Raw genomic sequence first — 19,312 nt, forward strand, 5'->3', positions numbered from 1 at the left:
CCCCGTCGACCTCGGGCGCAGATGACGAACAGATACTTCGTAGCCGCTTGGACGACGTCGCGTTGTGTGCACCGCCAACGATTGCTACCGAGGGCACCATTCGAGGGTGTCGTGCGTGGTCTTCGCGAGCATGGTAAGAGTACTTGTCCATGGGTGATAAGGCGTCCATGCTTCCATGACGGGTTGCCGACTTCAAACGCATTGTCGTCGATGAGGTCCATACAGAGGCCACGTGCGCTTGGCCGATCAGTACACAAACAAAAGGTGTTTTGTCTCTATTACCGTGTCGTAGCATGCAGTAGCTCTAGAGCTTGAACGCCCGAAGGGCGACCGCGCGGCGACGGGCGAGCACGAGTGCGATGGAGACACCGAGGCCGACGTTGACCCACGGCACCTGGACGTTCTCCCAGCCGCCATTCTGCACAAGGGCCACGAACGGCAGCAAGCTCGTCTTCTCGTACGTCTCCTTGTCGAGCGCACCCGAGCGCAGGCGGAGGCGATCCTGGTGCATGCCACCGACGACAGCCATCGCCATGGGGAAGCCGGCCAAGAGGCGCAGCGAAAGGTACGGCGACGCGAGACTCGTGCCGAGCGACGCGAGACCGAACGCAAAGAGCATCGGGTAGCGCGAAACTTCGAGGAGGTTGATCTTGCCGGCCTTAAAGTCCACGGGGCACTGCACCGAGAACGTCATGTTGTCCTTCTTCTCGAGCGCCGACGACGTTGCGTCTTCCAGCGCTTGCACCGAGAGCGGAATCTGGAGCTTGGGCAGCGCCAGCGAGACCATACCCGCGAGGCCAAGCGCCTGGATCGCAAAGACGGGCAGCGGCCACTTCTTGGCGAGCGACTTGACGAGCGGCCCTTGCTGGCGGCCATGAGCGAGGTACCCGTACGCGATCGATGCGCACGCGCCCGTCGACAAGGTCGAGTAGGCGAGCCGGTACTTGTCCTTGCCAAAGCTCGCGATAATCTCTTCCTTGTACTCGGACAAGACAATGTTCTCGGCGATGAAGGCCGACCAGCCAAGCACGATCCAGCGGCAGCCCTTGTGTGCGAGAAGCGCCATCGTTGTCGTCGTCGAAATGCTGCCTTTCTATTGCACCCGAGGTGGCCGCCAATCGCAAGACGGCAATCTCGTATCCGGATGTGGAAAACCGACTATGCTAGCCGACTATTTGTGTGCTCGGTTAGTCGGCTATGTCAACCGGTCCAGTACCGGATACCCAGTGGCAGGATATCCGGCTAGGATTTTGGGCGTCCATTTTCCGCCAGTGCCCGGATATCGATCGACGCAAGATGAACTTTCCTGGTCTTGGCGCCCCCGCGCAGCAGCAGCAAGGCCCGTCGCCCGTCGCGATGGCCAAGGTCGAGATGGCCATGTACACGGACCTCTTCAACCGCATGGCCGAGATGTGCTTCAAGAAGTGCAACTACCGCTTCCACGACGCCGACCTCAACGTGGGCGAAATGAGCTGCGTCGACCGCTGCGTCGGCAAGTACATGCAGGCGCACCACCAGGTCGGCGAGACCATGCAGCGCGTTCAGAACAGCATGATGGCCGGCAACCCGCCCCAATAGACACCGTAATACAACCTCGCCACCTGTATAACTAAGCTCCATCCCATCTCACATTGCAGCGACGAAATACGCATGGTCTATTAAAGCCGCAGGAGCAGCTCCTTCTCTTCGACCGCGCGCGTGCCGCTAATGTCCATCGTGTATACCTTGGACTGCCGGGAGCGGTTGATACTCGCTTGCTTGGACGGCGGGAGGTCCTCGACCTGCGCCTCGACAAATCCGCGCTCCATGAACCAGTGCGACGTGCGCGTCGTGAGCACAAAAAGCGTCTTGACGCCCATGGCCTGCGACTTGCGAAGAATGTAGCCAAGTAGTGCGTTGCCCTAATACCATCAGTAGCATCATCATCCGCAGCCCTACCCCGAAGTCGCTTGTACCTTGCCGAGCTTGCGGTAGGCTGGGTCGACCGCAACGCAGTTCATTTCCGCAAAGTTGTTTTCATATGGCTGCAGCGCGGCGCAGGCGATGATGGCGCCGTCGCGCTCGACGATTGTAAACATGTGCACGTTGGATTCGATCTGCTCTTGTGTACGGGAGACGAGGATGTCTTGGTCGAGCAGCGGCTGGATGAGCCGCATGATGCCTGCACCATTATGATGAGGATGAGCTCGAGTACGGTAAGGTAGTTGTACTGGGAATGTCGCTGGTTTTGGCCATGCGCACGCCTTCGTAGAGGTCCCGCGAGAGCATGAGGCCGTCGCCGTCCCGCGAGAAGAGCTCCTGCAAGAGCGCGCCATTGCGGTGGCGGCTCACGAGGTGCGCGCGTTTGACACCGCCCATGCACGCCTTCATTGCGTAGCGCAAATAGAGGCGGAAATTGGGGCTCACACTATCCACACCAATTGGATACATACATGGATAGGTTTGGAATCGATGCACCTCGTATCGCATGCCGTAAGCTCGAGGTACTGCTGGGCCTGGCGCAACAGCAGCGACTGCACGACCTTTTGCGTTCGGACGTCCACGAGCTCTTCGCCGTCGTGCATGAAGATGAGCTTGTCGCATTGGAGCTGCATCGCACACTTGGCTGCAATCTGCTCGGACGAGCAGTTGAAGACCTCGCCGCTCGCACTGTAGGCAATGTTGGAGAGCAGTACAATGTCGCCGCTGTCGAGCGCCTTGACCATCTTGGGCTCGTTCACACGGCGCACCTCACCCGTGTACTAGGCCTGTCTGTGAGTTTCGCGACGGAACAGCTAGGTATGATGTACCTTGTAGTCGACGCCGCCACGAACACCGAGCGGCTGTGACAAGACGTAGTTGCCACTCGCAATGTTGATGGCTTGCTTGTCGCCTGGCGCGTTGACGATACCTCGACCCAGCGCCGACTCGATCTGGAACCGAACCGACCTACAGCGTGTCAGATTGTCGATCCCACATCGATGGCGCACCCCGCTGCCTCCATGGCTACGGTCAAGACGTCTGGGCCCGTGACGCGCCAGCCCTTGTGCATAATGTTGTCGATCCCACGCGCTGCGAGGCGGTCGTCAATCTGCTGCCGGGCGCCGGCGACGAGCACGATCTGAATGCCAAACGAGTTGAGGAGTGCAATGTCCTGCATCGTCGCGACAAAGTTGGGCGACGCCAGAAGCGCACCGCAGAGGTGGATGACGACCTTCGTGCCCCGGTGGACATTGATGTACGGCGACATGCTGCGGAACATCTCCGTGAACGAGTGCAGCATCGGCGGCACGTCCAGCGTCGGCGTCCGCGCCTGGAGGCACTCGGGCGGGACCTCGGGCAGCACGCCGAGGTGCTTCGAGTAGAGGCGTGCGAGAGGGCGGCGCGCGTGCAGAAGGCGGCGCAACATGCTGCAAGTGCTCGACTGTGGTAATCCTCGCGGCAGCTTCGGAGGATTTTGGCTCATTCGCTTAGAAAAGTAGCGTTGACGGACGCCACGCAACGGTATGTGGCCACTTGGAGGGTACATGTACTTGTAGATGCGAATTATTGCAAACCGGGAGCCAATCGTCGCGCAGAGATCTGCTTTGAAACGCTCGGGCTCGCAGGAATATTCAATTGGCTTGAACGAACCGACCATGGAAACCACCACTCGTGAGTTTTACGTTATTTCAAGGGGATTTGAGTCGTGGCAACTATTATTAGCGTGTTTTGGTTAGATCGGGATTTGTGCGTCTGGTTTCCTTCCCTTGCTGGCATAACCGAGGTCGACTGAGCGAGACCACTAGATCGTTGAACCTGCCCTTCAGCAATGGCATGGCTTCGCAGAGCCATTGAGAGTCATTCCTACTGCAGTAGTCCTTGATCAAAAACTGTTGCCGGACTCGTTAGCACCGATATGCAGTACGTCATGCGCTCAAGTATCGACTGTTCTTGAAAGATACCCTTTCAACGTCCCTCAAGCAATCAACGTAGTTTCGACGAGCAACGAGTCGATGAAACAATCGACTTGTCTTGGACAACCTGCTACAGGTGACGTGGCACGCTCCGCATCGCGACGCTGCAACTTCAACATGGCCGATCGAGAGGAAAGATTGTCATGAGTCATCGATATACGGGTACATTACCGATACGACAACGCGTGGGACTAAAGTTTGTTGCCCCCAGTGTACGCAATTGAAACCAAGCCGGTTCATTTCGATCTCCATGTACATTGGTGTGCCAAGAGGGGCAGGTCAAAACCACCCAACTATATGACGAAAATGATGTACAAGGTGTTCAGAACTGCGTGAGATAGCATGGTACATCGATGCCAAGACCTCGTTCGCCATCAATTGCTTTACCGAGCGACACCGTGGGGCCCGCCTTATCAAGACGGATGGCATCCACGCTGCCAGTCGCCGAGGCGCTGTCACCTGCGCAGAGCCGTCGGTGCAGAAGGGTCGGTCCGACCGTCATCGCCGTGCATCGCACACTGCCCCCGCGAGGGCGACACCCCTTTTGGTTTTGCGCTGCCATGCACGCGTTCGTCATCGAGCCAGGGGTACATAATAGCTATTATGTACCCCTGCATCGAGCGCGTCTCGACCATGGTGGTAGTGTGAGTGGTGTGAGTTCGTGATGGCACGGAGATTAGAAATCCATCGGGATCGGCCAATCATAGCGTCGCAAAAATACAAAGGCGCTTGTAATTGGCTGAAACCCAGTCGCTTATCCCCTATCCGGATATCGCGCTTTGCGATTGGCCAATCGCCGATCTTGCATGGGCGCAAATCCATGAGGTCGTACCGATATGGTAGATGTCGTCTGGGCTGTCATCGATCCAGTACGTGCCATCGTCATACGCCACGCACTGATAAGGCAGGCACGAAGCTCATTCTAGACGAGGCGTCGAATCTGAAGCGATGCCAGCTCCAGCCGTCTACACTTGTGCTGCCAGGGGGATCCATCGAGTTGGCCTTCGGGCTCGGAGGCCGTCCGCAGTCTCGTCGCCGGCGGTGGTGCTGCCACTGGCGTTGTCAACGACGCAACCAATCCGACTTTGGCCAATATGACCGAGAAGTGCCGGACAAGCCATGCAACATCGCTCCACCGGATGACGAGGAACATGTGAAGCCTGCCCGTGATCGCTCGCGAAGGAAATGCAATCGCCGACGAGGACGGGGTACGTTGTGGCGCTGTGCGCAATGATGTCGGACGATGGTCATGATGGGTCGGTCAAACGTCTTGTCAAGTGAGGAAAGTTGATCCGGATACCGAACGGCCCTGTCTTTCGGTTCGAATCCACAACGATCGTTCAGTTGGCATTTGGGCAGCAAGTCCACAAGAAGAAGAAAGAGTCATGCCCTGCGCTGCGTGTGGTCAAGGCAGCGCGCCCGCACGCTGCAGCCGGTGCCATGTCGTATGGTATTGAGGGCGCGACTGCCATACTCGTCACTGGAAGGTCCACAAACCGACGTGTGCGCCGCACCAAACCAAAAACTTTTACGACGCGCAACTCGCCCCTGCAAGCGAGTCTCCCGCGACACTGCGAATCGCTTTGGACACGCACGTTATGCTCCACGACGCACTGCGCACGCGAGCGCGGGGCCAGCTTCGGCCCTGGGAGAAAGTGGCGCTGCGCCATCTCGAGGCGGTGCCGCCGCTTGTGATAGCGCCCGCGGTGCAGACACAAACAGCAGCGAGGGGAGAGCCGTCTCCCGTGAAGCAGGCAGTTGTATTGGGCTTACACCACAGAGGCAAAGATGGGGTGAGCTACAGAGGTACAGGAGCTATCCCCATGACTACCGGATGACTATTCTAGAAGAGTCACTACCGGCATGGAAGGATAGAAGGATATACTAATCCTACGACTAGTATGCAATACGAAAGCCCTTACAACATGCATCTTCACTCGGCTTCTCCAGCTGATCACAGCTTGCATTGGTCGGACATGGCTTAGCCTTTGGTCCACACACAACACGCTCCACGACGAGTTTTGTGCTCGCGTCATGCGCTTTGCAGCCACGTACTACAAGGACATTGACATGGCGGCGTGCCATCGATATGTGGAGGCGTGCTACGAGGCCATGCGCAGCATGTATTTGGACGAGCCGCTCGTGGCACTGGCTCTGAAGGCCGTGCGACCGCCGTCTCCGAGACGATTGCGTCGCGTGTGCAGCATGCCCATGCCATTGAATGGTACAAGTCGGCGCTGTTGGGCGACACGCGCGAGCGCATCTTTGGCGACTGCATTTACGACCACAAGGTGCACAATTCGTTCACCAATACGTTTGTGGGCCACGACATGCCCGCGCTGCCACCGGGCGCGACGCACGTGGCCGTCGGTTTTGTCGACCTCTCGTGGCTTGCTTCCGTCTCGTTGACATCGCCAGCTCTCAAGACGCCGGCGCGATGGGTCGGTCTTGAAGCGTCTGTGTTTTGCACGGCCAAGACGCTGGTTATCCGAGCCATGCTGCAGCGCCGTGCTTCTGTCGACAGCGCGCTCCAAGTGTGGTACTCGTCGTGCTGGACGCACGCCACGCTGACGGCCTTTGAAGAAGGCGTGGTCGCTGCCACGCTAGCGGCTCGCAAGGCGTCGATGCCACCGCCCGTGCTCGATGTGCTCGTCCATTGGCAGCGCCACGTGCCGAGCATCAAAATGGCGCGCGACGAGTGGAGCCGGAAGATTGCCGCGCGGGCGTTGTGTGCCGCCGCAAGCTTTGCCTCGCGCGACGACCGCGCCAGTGCGCTCGACTATATGCTCACGGGCCAACTGCTCGGTGCAGACGTTGGCAGCGTCACGATGAGCAGTCTTCCGCCGTCGCTGCGATCGTCCCGCGCGTGGATCGAGTCGGTCTTTCACGCCGTGGACATGGAAGCTGTCTTGCGGCTTCACGTGGCCTCGCGGACACGAGGCCGGTCGCTCATGGATGCGTGCGCCGACTACCTCCGTGGACGTATTGCGCGGCTGCAGGACCGCCTTGTCCGCGGCCATGTCGTGGTTGAGATTTTGCCGCCGATGGCGCTGCGGGCCAGCAACGTGCTCGTCACGCACTTTCTGCGGACACTGGCTCCCCACTCGATGTCGTGGGGCAACGTCGGGACTTTATGCCGCAGACCGCCTTTGAATCCATGGCGCGCGCGTGCAGCCACAACGATGTATCGCGAAACCCCACGCACCACTCGGGCTACTTGATAAACTGGCCACGCTTGACGAAAGGCGCGATGGCGATGGACAACCCAAAGGACGCGGCGCTGCAACAACTCGTCGACGCCACGCGGGCCGATGTCGCCCGCCTGTATGCGTCGAGCCCGGGCTACGCGTGCTTGGGGCCAGTCAACCACGACATCATGCCGTCGATGTTTCTCGCGCACGGCCTCGCCAAGCGCTATGCGTCCAAGTGCGTCGACCAGTTTGCAATGTATGGCGCGCACGTGCTGCAGCATCGCATGCGCCCGTACAACGTGGCAGCGTACTCGAACGTCAGTCTCTTTTTCGAATGGCAGTTTGACCACGAATGATGGCTTGCGGTCTGCATTGATGTATTGTGTTATGACCTATGACGTTCTTCCTTTCCATTCAGCCATGTTGAAGTTGAAGAGACTCGGTGCGGAGCGTGCCACGTCATCGGTTACATTCTGTCGTTGTAGCGTGGATTGCACGTCTCGAGGTCGGGCAAAAAGCCGCGTGACCCCCTTTAGGATGTCGATCGAGCTGACGACTGAGACGAGCCGGTCTCGGCGTGTGATGTGGCACACAGCTGAAGCACCTGGGTGAGTCGGGCGCCATCCCCAAACTTGAGGGCTCAGTTAACGGCTGCCAAGACGCCGCAAGATGGCTCATCAGGGCTCGAGCAGTGGCGGCGCGGCCCGTCTCTTTGCCAGTGTGCCCGGCTTCATACCCGTCCTCATGGGCGACGTTATTAATGGTCGGTCGAAGCCTTCTTGTGCTCTCTCCCACCCTCTTCGGTACTAGTACAGAGATGGTTGTAATACGAGTTCAATTTGTCTCAATTACGAAGAGACAACTCGTGTGGAATCTATGAGGACGGCGGAATATCGACATGAAACGAGTCGCGGAGGATCTGGAGGCAGTGGGTGACGTCGCCAACGTGTGCGAGGAGGTCGCTGCAGTACGTCTCAATGCTCTGGACGAAATGTGGCCCGTCGCATCCACGTCAAAGCACGCAGCAAACTCTTTGAACTTGTCGTCGGCCTTGGCCAAGCCCAGGATCACGTCCGGGTGACTCGGGGCATCGTACGCTCTCGCAAGCAGGAGCGGCGTCACGTCGCCTTTCCCGTCGACTTGAAGCTGCGCAAAGATGCGCTTCGCCATCCGCAAGACGCTTCCGTCCACTGGGGGACTCAGCTGGTTCCAGACCGCCGCCGTCGGCGCTTTCGGTGTCGCGACGTCGCCCGCGTCCCACTTGTTGTGCTTGCCATTGCGCGACCGAAGGTCCGAAATAAGTGCGTGTACGATGGGCAGCGCGACAGGGAGCGATGCGACCGCAAGGGCACTCTGGAGCTGGTCCGGTGTCATCGACTTGCCCGCGCTCTGCAGACTGCGGCGAGTTTGCACAATCACGAGTTTGCCTTGGCGACGCAGCCCGTGGCGCAGCGCGCCCCAGAGCCCATCGATCGTGTCGGGCGACAGCATTGGGGAAGCACTCGGCGTCGCGCTCGTTGGTGCCGACGTCATGGCTTGAAGCGAGATGCGCTTTGGTGGGCTCGATCTCACCGATTTTGTCGGTGGCGCCGCGTCGACGTGGTTGAGGCACGCCGTGACGTTGACCGAATTGAGCGTCTTGATCGTGCCCGGCAGGTTCATGTTGGACTGCAATTGTTGGTCGAGGCGCGCCCGCAAGTTGCCGCTCGTGAGCCCGAGGTCATTTTGGATTTCGACGACTTGAGTGTCGTTGACGAGGACGCGGCGGTTGGTCGAGTTGGCGCACCACCCGACGCCACCGGAAATGTGCCACGCGTTGCGCATCATCAACTCAAAGTAGTCGTCGTCGTCGATGACGGCGCTAATGTTGGCGTAGTAGTGCTCCCACATGAGCGGCGTAATCACTGCATTGTGCATGCCATCGACGTCAAACGTGTCAAGGAACTCGCGAAACACCATGTCCGGTGTCTTGCGGCCGGCAATGACATCGGGGTGCTTGCTCGCGTCGTACGCCTCGACAATGTCGGCCGGCTCGAGGAGGCCATTCCCGTCCTTGTCCATGAGCGAGAACGCGGTGCGCACGAGCCGGAGGCGGCGCTCGTTCATCGGGTCGCGGAGCCCCGTGATGAATTCAGTCACTTCAACCGACCCGCTGTGGTCCACGTCAAAGTAGTGAAAGAGAATCCGGGCGTCGACTTCGGAAATCTCAAAGTTGGCCAGCGCCCGCTTGAACGCGAGCATGCTCAGATGGCCGTTGCCGTCCGTATCCATGCGGCGGAAGGCGCGGTGCAGTGAGATGTAGCCATTGGACGGCCGGAGCTTGAGATGCTCCTTGAGCCGGCTCAAGATGGGCTGAACCCCCACCGGCGCCATGCTCGCATTGACACTTTGCTTGGTCGTCGATGCTTTTTGCGGGGCGTCGCTCGCATGGCCCATCGAGAGGCAGTTGGCCGCACCGCTGCTCGTGTTGTTTCGCGAGCGAAGACGCGTGGTGCGCTCGACGGGGCGCACCGAGTGGTCGAGGACGTCGTAGAACGAAACCTTGGCTTTGGCCCCGAGCTTCTTCTCGAGCTGGGCTTGAATGTCAGCGGTGCTATGGAGCCCAAGGTCGTTTTCAATCTCGACGACTTGGTTGTCGTTGAGAAGCACGCGGCGATTGGTCGAGTTGGCGCACCACCCGACGCCACCGGAAATGTGCCATGCGTTGCGCATCATCAACTCAAAGTAGTCGTCGTCGTCGATCGACGCGCTGATGTTGGCATAGTACTCGGTCCACTCGTCGAGGGTGACGCGGCCGTCGTGGACGCGCGACGACGCTTCGAACGTTTCGAGAAACTCGGTGTACACGTCGCGTTCGGTTTTGCGGCCGGCAATGACCTCGGGGTTTTTCTTGGCGTCGTAGCGCTGCACGACGTCTTCGACCGTGATCACGTGGTTCTTGTCGACGTCCATGAGATCAAAGGCCATGCGCACAAACACCATGCGCCGCTCGTTCATCGGGTCGCGCACGCCGCGGCAGAACTCGGTCAAGCTGATGCTGCCACTGCCGTCCGAGTCAAAGTAGTCGAAGAGCGTCACAATGTCGTTGGCGCTCAAGTGCACGCTCATGTGATCCAGCGCGGCGCGGAACTCTTGCATGTCGAGCGATCCCGACCCGTTCGTGTCCATGATGCGGAACGACCGGCTCAAGCCCGTAAAGCCGCGCGCGCCCCGCGACTTGAGCGTCGTCTTAAGCCGCTTCACGATGCGCCGGAGCTCCCGCGGGTGCTGGAGGTCCACGGGTGTCGTGCTCGTGCGCGCGGACGGCGCCTCGACGTTGAGACACGACGTGGCACCCGCACTGGCATTCCCGTACCGCCGAAGCAGCGGCGGTGGTAGTGGCGCGCGACTACACTCGAGGTCGGGGCGCCAGCCGCGCGATTCGTTTTGCTCAAACGAGCTCGCGGCGGAGCCCGCACCGCCGCTGAGCTGCCACGCGTTGCGCATCATAAGCTCAAAGTAGTCGTCGCTCTCGATGCACGCGCTAATGTTGTGGTAGTAGTGCACCCACTCGTCGCGCGAGACCTTGCCGTCCTTGACGTCGACGTCGAATGTGTCGAGGAACTCGCGAAAGACGTCGTCTTGGGTTCGCTTGCCCGCAATCACGTCCGGGTGCTTGCTCGCGTCGTACGTGCCGACAATATCGGACGGGTCCACGGCACCGTCGCCGTTCTTGTCCAACTAGGCGATCATTTCTTAGCCTCCTCGATCGCAAATGAAATACGTACTTTTTGAAACGCTGCGTGCACGAGCCCGAGGCGACGTGCGTTCATGGGCTCGCGGACACCGTCGAGAAACTCCTTGAACTCGATCGTGTGGCTGTCGTCGGCGTCAAAGGCGTCAAAGAGAAGCCGCAAGTCGGCGTCGCTGCAGTCGACGTCAGTGTCGCGCATCGCGCGTTTGAACTCGGCCAAGTCAATCGACCCGTTGCCGTCTTCGTCCATGAGCCGAAACTTGCGCGAGAGACCGACGATGCCCGCGGCGCCCCGAGCTTGGAGCGACGCGCGGAGCCGCCCTAGCACCATTTGGGTGCCGATGCTAATGTCTTTGGGCTTGGGCAAGAGGCCGTTGCGATCCGAGGTCGCGTGGGCCATGCACGCCGCCGTCTGCACGCTATTGAGCGTAGCGTTGCGTGACGTCATGCGCGAGATCTTGCCCGCCGAGACGTCGATGCTGGACGTTGTTTGGTAGGCGCCCATGTTGCCATAGTTGTTGTTGCCATAGGTGGTCGTGGTGGCGTCATCGCTACTGTAGTTGAAAGTGGTCTTGGACTTGGAGGTAAAGTCCATTGCAGTCGACAAGAGGTTGCGCGACGAGAGGTCCGAGAGGAGCGTGTTTGCTGTCGTCGAGGCAGGCAGAGGACGCGTCGTCTCACCCAAGCTGCTGTTGTTGCTTGGCGGCAAGACGTGCCAGACGCGTGTGAGGAGCAGCTCGAAAAAGTCGTTTTTCTCGATGGTCGCGCTTACGCACTGGAAGAACTCGGTCCATTGCGCGAGACTCACGAGCGTGCAGAGCGGGCAGAGGATCGTGAATGCCTTGGTAAAATCGCCTTGCACTTGGTTGGCATTGGCAGTTTTCGAAAAGAGAAGCGACGGGTGCATCGCGGCGTCGTGCGACCGAAGGATGTCCTCGACTGCGACATAGCCTCTTTCACGGCTGTCAAGGCGTTGAAAGGCGCTGGTCACAAGGTCGAGGCGCGGCCCGTCAAGCTTTCCCTGATTCATTCTTGATTAGTTTTCATGTCGTGTGGCAGCGGTACCATCAGCAGGTCGCGCAGCGTCGCACAGGCCACGGCCGTGTTGTCGTCGTCACCGACATAGAGAACGAGGGAACGCACCTCCTAGCACATTTATGATGAGATACATCTCGAGGTGTGCGCTGTACAATGTCTGAGATTGCAATGTTGTGGGTCGCACAGAGTTTCTTGAGCTGCGGTTTCGAGAGGATTTGAGTGCTCCCGCCAAACTGCTTCATCGTGCTCAGAAAGGACGTGAAGCCGTAGACGCCGCCATTGGCCTCGAGGCGCTTGCGCAGCGACAGCACGATGGTCGACGCGTTGACGCTGGACGCCGACGCGTTCTGCACCGAGTGCCACTGCGAGAGCGACGTCGGGCCCGCGCTCTGGAAGCGCTGCGACGCCGTGACGCTGGGCATTCTAAGAACTGCTTGCTACGTTGCAATCGGTTTTCGACCTGGTCAAGCGCTGTGCGCTTGTGCATTATATTTTTAGAGGCGCGTATTTTTATGATGTGAAACGTACCCATGAGACTGCCACGTCATGAGCCTTGATAGGCAACGAACGAAACCATCCACGCTTCTCGACCACGCCTATGATGGGCACATCTGAGACACATGAGAAAGGCTCCATCACGACGTTCGCGATAGCGAATGTCCTACGCCATCAACTGTATGGCTGACGCATACGATTGTTGTCAAGGAGGAGTGTAATAATCAAGTGGCTCCATCATCACAACGAGTCTCGCAGCTTAACTACGATGAACTCTGGAAAAGCAGATCTTTTTACCCTCATTGAAGTGCGATGTGTGCAAAGGGCTAAGCGTAAACGCCCTTACTCGTGAATGCTCGCGGTGGAAGAATACTAGTATCAGCGCACTGGATATTGCTCGTCGGCCACGATACATTGATACCATATTGAGTATCACACAAGTGCAACCGTCGCGACGCTTGAGCGATATGGCCGACGTACTGGACGAGCACGCGGTGGCTCTGCAGGTCATTTTCCTGGATGCGATTGGCGTCGGCTCCGTGCGCGTGAACCCGCGGACGCAGCCGCGTCACTACGCCCAGCGCGCAGGGCACCGACTGAGCTTTCAGGGCTTCCTCCAGCTCCTTCATCGGTACCGCATCTGCCCCGTATCGCGCCATCCAAGCTTTGCAAGGTCTAACGGCTTGATGCCTGGAGTTAGGACTTGATCTCGCGGCCACAAGTGTTGCGCCTCTACGCACCCCACGGCCCCAGCAATAAGAAGAGCGAAATGGACTACATTGGTTTTTTAGCAACGCTAGGGAAGGCCGCGCAGCTTATTTTCTCGGGGCCGGTACCGTCTCTTCTACAGTCTTCGCTCTCGTTGATCTCTTCTCTAGGAGTGGGATGACCAGTATCCGAACGACAACGACAAGGTCCGGTTGCTTTTATTGTGGATGGACGAAAACAGTGCCGTGTTCAAAGTATCTTTTGCCTCTTCTATTTGGTTTTAGCACATTGTTGATCTTGATGTAGAACAATGGACGATGTCTCTGCGACGCCAAAAAGCAGCGCGACGCACGCGGCATTCCGACGAACGACGCTGTCTCGTTCACTGAAGACATGGACCTACTGGCCCACGTCGAACAGCTCGCACCCGAGCTCGAGGTACACACTATCCTCTTTGAAACCACGTTTCCAGTGAATATGATGCTAGCGTCTCTTTCAACTCTATTGCACACGAGGCCACTCTAGCATGAGCAATCTCTCCTTCGTGCACTGTTTGCGCGACCTCGGACTCTGCGAGGTTAGGGTTTCTATCGGTTTAGCTGCGTTGGCTCAGCAAAAGTTAGGCGGGCAGCCCACGCCATCTCTCGACTGTCGATATGGACATCATCTTTCGACAAATGAGGGTAATCCCACGGGTTGACAGATGTGCATCGACAATGAGGCTGCTAGTGTGCGCAGAGCAGCGACATGGGCGCCTCGTCCCACACGGTCAGGTACACCACAATGCAATGCGTGTTGCATAGCGATCACGAGGCGAATGTAGTTTTGCCGCCTTTCACGCGGGCCTTGGCCTTGTGGCGGCTCGAGTCTACGAGCACGTGAACCCACCGCGGTGTCGGTTTCTCTCTCTTGCGGTACATGATACTAGTATGCTGGCTTCCGCAGCGATTGACAAATATTTGCATGTAGCTCGAGTACATCCTCCCAGCGCTGGTCCAAGCCGACGTCGCGTCGTCCTGCGACTCGAACGCGTGGCGTCAGCGGTGGCAAAAACTCTGCGTGTTGCGCGAGGCGTTGCTCTCTGCCCACGCGCGAAAAGGTCCGAGCGTACGATTGCCGCCCCCGTCCGACGAAGTGCACGTGATCTCGGAGCTTGGAGCGCTCCAGGAGCTGCTTATGTCCAAGCTGAGCGAGCTTCCGCCAAGCACGACACCACCTTCGCTCACCCACATAACCACGCACACGGAGGCACTCGAGGGTGCTCTGGAGCGTCTTGCGTGCAGCGTTCATGCACGCGTTGTTTCCTCTAAAAGTACACGGCCACCAAACACGCTCTAATGTCGGTATTCTTAAGAACCTATCCTTTCATATCCGGATTCTATGCACCCTTTATATGGCAAGTCGTCTGGCGCTGTGGGAGCAAAGTTGAGTATGGTAATCGAACCAATTTGTGGATATATGAACGTAGTCTTGCAGAATATGACTATATTGCAGGATAGTATCGTTGGTGGATTCGCCGTACGTCCCTGCGTACGATATCCGGTCCCACGGAACCGAAATAGCGCGACTTTCGACGGCGCCTTTTGGTCTAGCTTAATTTAGCCACTTTTCAAAACACTTGCGAGGCGAAGGATGGTCCTGCAGCGCTTCATGACGTCGATGTTGCTCCAAGTCCGCACGCACCGCTCCAGCATCTACTCGGCCGACAAGTCGGAGAAAGCGCAGTCGATCGAGCGCAGTGCGACAGTGCCGCCGCGCACCGTCCTGCTCCGCCTCGTGCTCAACTCGTCCGAGTTTTTGCTTGTCGTGCTCTTTGTCGCGTCGATCGGGGCTCTCTACTTGACGGGGCTCTGGCAGCGACAGTCGACCACGTCGGTGCCAGCGTTTGCGCGCGACTGGTCGCTTCTCGAAGCCAACTGCGTCCTCACAACAGGCGGCTTTGACGCGGCGACGTGTGCTCAAACACGAGCCATCGCCGATGCCATGCACACCATTGCGCAGACTCTTGTGCATCAATTGCCCTCAACGCCCGTGCACGTCACGACCTGCGTTATGGGCGCGAACGACGGCTTTGGCGCAATTCTACTCGTCTTTTCTCCGCTATGGTCGCATTCCGTGTCGTGCGTCCCGTCATCCGTAGCATCGTCCGTGCTTGGGCTTGCGCTTCTTGAGACAGCGATGAACAATTCATCGCCCGTCTTTCTACTCTCGAGCTACATTGACGCCACGGACAGCGCCAGCGCAACCCGCGTCGACTCGTCGGGTGGAATGACGCGGGTTGTAGGTAGTGTCACCAAGACACTTTTCACACCCGATGGCCAGACAGCCTCGCGCACGAACTTCAATCACTCAACGTGGGCGTTTGCGTCGCAGCCCCTCGGGCCGCGATACGAATTTACCTACAGTTGCGTCGCCGAAGTGCTTCTGGATACAACGTCGCTTCATCCAGTGTTTACTGGCGTGGCATCGTTCAAAACGCTGCAAGTGGGCTGGACGTGCTCGCATATCGTTGCGCGTAGCGTTGAGATCTCGGTTCTTCAAGGTATCCTTGTGCCAACCATTTTGCACTTGGTCAATGGCGACTTTTTCCTCACGCTGGTTGGCTGGAGCGGCGTGCTGCACCGCCATCCCGCGCTCACGTTTGACTTTGTATCGGGCTTGGAGCGCCGCCGCCTCGCGCTGTTTTTCTGCTGCTCGTGCGGCTTCCGGCGCTCGGGTATGTCGAGGTCACGCGACTCTACTTGGACACGACGGGCCACTTTAACGTGCACTGCATTGCCGTTCTCATGATGAGTGGTCTTCCCGTCTTTGCCATCTACTGCGGCATCCTCGTCCTCCAGCGGCTGCCCGCTCCGCCGTGCTGTCGCGGCCGCGCCATTCGAATTTTGTCGCCACTCATGATGCTCGGGACGCTCTTCTCGAGCGTCATAGTTAACTGTGGATACCAAGACGTAGCAGCGACACTCCAAAACCCGCTGTGGCGCCGCCCGGTCGCATCGGACGTGGCAGTGTACTTGCCCAACATCGGCAATCGATCCGAGCCTTTTGCTCTCGGTGCGTTTGCCACGTTGGAGGTCCCGGCGGCGGCGTCGCTCTTGCAGTCGACGGTCCTCGCGTGCCTCTTGGGAACACTGGCACTCAGTATTTTATTTCCAATGCTACTCAAGCGCCGTCTTCTTTTGGACATGCGCTATTTTGCGAGAAACGAATTTCTGGCGACCCAGTTCATGCCATCGTATGTGACAGGGCTCGCCTTGTACGAAGACGACTGCATCAAATATGGCGCTAAGCTCTTCGCCAAACCAAGCACGATTGCGCTCCTCGGGCATGCGATGGTCAAGGAAGCACCCGTGACGCACAAGATTGCTGTTGTTGCCAAGGACACGCCTGGCAGTGCGCGCGGCGACCAAACGCCCAACAGTGTGATAAGCATCATTTCGGTCTACGACCTTGTGCCGTCGCTGCTGCCCCACGCACTCCTCCCGCTGCGCGTCGTGGCGTGGATCGACAACTACCAATACAAGCCGGCGCCACCGAATACGACGCTCAACAAAACGACATCGTATCGGCCAACCAAAGGCTCGTGCGTCAGCTGAGGACGTCGTGCTTGTGACGGTCTTTCTGTACCGGTATATACACTCATGTTGTGATGTACTACATTTATAATGCACATACAAACAGCGCTTGGACTGTTCGGGCGCAACGTGCGCTCGGGGACGGATGCGGTAGTCATCAATGGCTGGCTCATGCACACTGCCACGGACTAGTATCGCTGGTTTAATCGTCTGGCCAGTATCGCTGGTTCAATCGTCTGGCCAGAGCTGCAAGTGCGTGTCGCCGTGTAGTTATTGAGTGTCGGTTTGTCGTGATCGTATGAATCAACGCCGTCGTGACGTGGCATGCTGCGCCGACTTCGTGTGTGAAAAATCGAGCCCTATCAAAATTTCGAATGTGCTAAAAAGAGACTGGAACCGATCGAGGGCACTGGACGTTGGGCGTTGGACTCCAAAGATTATTGTGCTTCCTAGCTTCTACCATGCGCATCGCGTCGTCGTTCTTACATGGACCGGCGAATCGGTCGATGGCAAGCGGATCGGAGAAGACGCAGGTCCTCGAGAAGAGCGCCAAGGTTCAATCGAGCGAAGTGCTGCGGCGTCTGTGCCTCAACCTCTCCGAGTTTCTCCTCGTCGCGATCTTTGTCTCGTGCGTCGCGCTTCTTTACTCGACAGGACTCTGGACGCGACAGGTGACGCGCGTATCGCTGCCATCGAACGACTGGTCTCTCGTCGATGCCAACTGCAGTCTATCGTCCGCGGGGTTTTCGTCCCAAACGTGCGTCAACACTCGCCGCTTGACGACGACTAGTGACGCCATTGGCCGTGCGCTTGCGGCAGCGGTGCTTTCATCCCACGCCTCCTCTCTGCAAGTGACAACGTGTGCGGCGGGCACAAACTTTGGATATGGCACAATTGTGTTTTTGATGACGCCGTTGTCGTCACACATTGACTGCACTGCCCAACCCGACGCCAACCTTGTTCACGGCATGGCCGTCCTCGAGACGGCATTCAACAATACGACACCCGTCTTCCTCCTCTCTACGTACTTGGACACGGTGGCGCCAACGACCGAGGTACGTATCGACACGTCGGGCGACACGACCGTGGTCGCTTCCAAGGTCATCACGACGCTCGTGGCCGAGGACGGGTTACTATCGACGCCAGCCACTCGCAATCACAGCACGTGGTCATTTGCGTCTGCGCCACTTGGCGCGCGCTACCGCTTCACATTTGCGTGCGTCACGGAGTTCGTGCTCTGTCCAGCGGCGAGCGACCGCTGTACGGGGCGGGCGTCCAAGCAATCGGTGCAGGTCGCGCAGACCTGCACGCACGAGATGACGAACGCGCTTGAGATATCGATTGCACAAGCCGTGCTTATTCCGCTGACTTTGCACTTGGTGAACGGCGACTTTTTGACGACGCTCATTGGTCTCCAAGGCGCGCTGCGTCGCCAGCCAGTGCTCACATTCGACTTTCTCTCGGGGCTCGAGCGGCGAAAGATCGCGTTCGTACTCCTCCTCCTCGTGCGCCTTCCAGCGCTGGGCTACGTCGAAGTCACGCGTCTGTACCTTGCCACGCCGTTGGGCAGAGCCATGCACTGGGTCGCGGTCGTCATGGTGAGCGGTCTCTTCGTGCTCGTCTTTTGCAACACCGTGCTCTTGGTGCAGCGGCTACCGCCTCTTCCGCGCTGCAAGGACCGAGCCATTCGGGTCAACGCTCCAGGATTGCTCCTCGGCACGATGACCCTGGGCACTGTCGTTGCGTGCGGACTCGTTTCGCCCACCGAGGTGCTCTACGATCCGATATTTCAACGCTCGGCGGCGCTGCCTCTACGGCTTCCATCGACGAACCGGACCTTGGTGACCGGCGCCTACCTCTCGGCGTCGGTCCCCAGCGCAATCGAGCGCTTGCTCCCAACGATTCTCGGCGCGTTTGGGTTCTCGCTGCTCTGTAGCGTGCTCGGGCCGATCGTTCTCCACCGGCAGTGGGTACTCAATATGGACTTTTTCCAGCGCAATCCGTTTTTAGCGACCGAGTTTGTGCCGCAGTACGTCACGTTTTTGCCCGCGTACGAGCACGACTGCATCAAGTACGGCAACAAGATCTTTGTCAAGCCCAGCATGCTGGCGCTCCTCGGGTACGCAATGCTACGAGAAAAAGTCCCGGACTCCCACCACGTTGTCGTCGTGCAGCCGGCCCACCAAAAACCGACGCCGGCCCCGGTGGCCGTGGCCCTTGTCAGTATCTACGACTTGGTCGCATCCATCTTGCCGCACGCGCTGCATGCACCGCGCATTCGGGGGTGGGTCCTCAACTACCAGTTCAAAGCCGCCCCCGCCGGCACGACCTTGACAAAACATGCCACGTATCGACCCACCAAAGGCATGTGTATTGGGTAATCCATGAATTCTTGAAAGCTTGATAGTATACCCCCAACGAGCGTCTACAGTAATATCATCGGCGATGCTGTCGGTTGATGCACACAGGCGACGCATTTCGATATTCCCGCAGGTCCTTTGTTGCACACACACGCGAGACCACATCATCACTCTCGGGATATTTAACGGCATATCAATACTGCGTCATAGTATTCCAATCGTCGTCAACCCCACAAACTACAAGTCTGTTCTCTATTTCACGCATTACAAATGGATT

The 19,312-nt window shown here is 58.3% G+C and overlaps 9 protein-coding genes across 9 annotated transcripts; 6 read left to right on the forward strand and 3 right to left on the reverse strand.

Annotated features, from left to right (window-relative positions):
• Positions 1-263: 263 nt before the first annotated feature.
• Positions 264-1,089, reverse strand: SPRG_07571 (hypothetical protein). The gene has a single exon (XM_012346705.1). The coding sequence runs from the start codon at positions 1,064-1,066 to the stop codon at positions 305-307; it is 762 nt and encodes a 253-aa protein (XP_012202095.1). The 5' UTR covers positions 1,067-1,089; the 3' UTR covers positions 264-304.
• Positions 1,090-1,197: 108 nt separating this feature from the next.
• SPRG_07572 (hypothetical protein) lies at positions 1,198-1,638 on the forward strand (the record flags this gene model as incomplete). The annotated part of the gene is made up of 2 exons (XM_012346706.1): positions 1,198-1,207; positions 1,247-1,638. The coding sequence occupies 2 exons, from the start codon at positions 1,198-1,200 to the stop codon at positions 1,576-1,578; spliced, it is 342 nt and encodes a 113-aa protein (XP_012202096.1). The 3' UTR covers positions 1,579-1,638.
• A 20-nt stretch (positions 1,639-1,658) lies between these two features.
• SPRG_07573 (amino-acid N-acetyltransferase) lies at positions 1,659-3,388 on the reverse strand (the record flags this gene model as incomplete). The annotated part of the gene is made up of 6 exons (XM_012346707.1): positions 1,659-1,901; positions 1,956-2,161; positions 2,211-2,407; positions 2,458-2,741; positions 2,790-2,928; positions 2,970-3,388. The coding sequence occupies 6 exons, from the start codon at positions 3,386-3,388 to the stop codon at positions 1,659-1,661; spliced, it is 1,488 nt and encodes a 495-aa protein (XP_012202097.1).
• Positions 3,389-4,767: 1,379 nt separating this feature from the next.
• Positions 4,768-5,169, forward strand: SPRG_20414 (hypothetical protein; the record flags this gene model as incomplete). Its single annotated transcript, XM_012346726.1, has 1 exon — positions 4,768-5,169. A coding segment is annotated over one exon (402 nt), but the record flags the coding sequence as incomplete, so codon positions are not given.
• Positions 5,170-5,969: 800 nt separating this feature from the next.
• Positions 5,970-7,482, forward strand: SPRG_07574 (hypothetical protein; the record flags this gene model as incomplete). Its single annotated transcript, XM_012346708.1, has 3 exons — positions 5,970-6,098; positions 6,167-7,044; positions 7,110-7,482. The coding sequence occupies 3 exons, from the start codon at positions 5,970-5,972 to the stop codon at positions 7,480-7,482; spliced, it is 1,380 nt and encodes a 459-aa protein (XP_012202098.1).
• Positions 7,483-8,000: 518 nt separating this feature from the next.
• SPRG_07575 (hypothetical protein) lies at positions 8,001-12,319 on the reverse strand (the record flags this gene model as incomplete). Its single annotated transcript, XM_012346709.1, has 5 exons — positions 8,001-8,108; positions 8,138-10,846; positions 10,894-11,880; positions 11,925-12,005; positions 12,050-12,319. 5 exons carry the CDS (start codon positions 12,317-12,319, stop codon positions 8,001-8,003), a joined length of 4,155 nt encoding a protein of 1,384 aa, XP_012202099.1.
• A 506-nt stretch (positions 12,320-12,825) lies between these two features.
• SPRG_07576 (hypothetical protein) lies at positions 12,826-14,475 on the forward strand. Its single transcript, XM_012346710.1, has 9 exons — positions 12,826-13,039; positions 13,093-13,224; positions 13,271-13,354; positions 13,407-13,538; positions 13,588-13,677; positions 13,724-13,783; positions 13,830-13,873; positions 13,924-14,014; positions 14,070-14,475. Exons 1-9 carry the CDS (start codon positions 12,860-12,862, stop codon positions 14,436-14,438), a joined length of 1,182 nt encoding a protein of 393 aa, XP_012202100.1. The 5' UTR covers positions 12,826-12,859; the 3' UTR covers positions 14,439-14,475.
• A 257-nt stretch (positions 14,476-14,732) lies between these two features.
• On the forward strand, positions 14,733-16,696 carry SPRG_07577 (hypothetical protein; the record flags this gene model as incomplete). The annotated part of the gene is made up of 3 exons (XM_012346711.1): positions 14,733-15,358; positions 15,620-15,826; positions 15,895-16,696. 3 exons carry the CDS (start codon positions 14,733-14,735, stop codon positions 16,694-16,696), a joined length of 1,635 nt encoding a protein of 544 aa, XP_012202101.1.
• Positions 16,697-17,181: 485 nt separating this feature from the next.
• SPRG_07578 (hypothetical protein) lies at positions 17,182-19,056 on the forward strand (the record flags this gene model as incomplete). The annotated part of the gene is made up of 1 exon (XM_012346712.1): positions 17,182-19,056. The coding sequence occupies one exon, from the start codon at positions 17,182-17,184 to the stop codon at positions 19,054-19,056; it is 1,875 nt and encodes a 624-aa protein (XP_012202102.1).
• Between the last annotated feature and the right edge of the window lie 256 nt (positions 19,057-19,312).

The sequence above is a fragment of the Saprolegnia parasitica genome (genome assembly GCF_000151545.1).
Source record: "Saprolegnia parasitica CBS 223.65 unplaced genomic scaffold supercont2.30, whole genome shotgun sequence".
Taxonomy (NCBI): domain Eukaryota; phylum Oomycota; class Saprolegniomycetes; order Saprolegniales; family Saprolegniaceae; genus Saprolegnia; species Saprolegnia parasitica.

Coding starts and splice junctions, on each gene's coding strand:
- SPRG_07571 (XM_012346705.1), bottom strand. CDS start 1,066: ATGGCGCTTCTCGCACACAAGGGCTGCCGCTGGATCGTGCTTGGCTGG.
- SPRG_07576 (XM_012346710.1), top strand. CDS start 12,860: ATGGCCGACGTACTGGACGAGCACGCGGTGGCTCTGCAGGTCATTTTC. Junction 13,040..13,092: donor ATCGGTACCGCATCTGCCCC/GTATCGCGCCAT, acceptor GCCTGGAGTTAG/GACTTGATCTCGCGGCCACA. Junction 13,874..13,923: donor GCCTCGTCCCACACGGTCAG/GTACACCACAAT, acceptor AGGCGAATGTAG/TTTTGCCGCCTTTCACGCGG.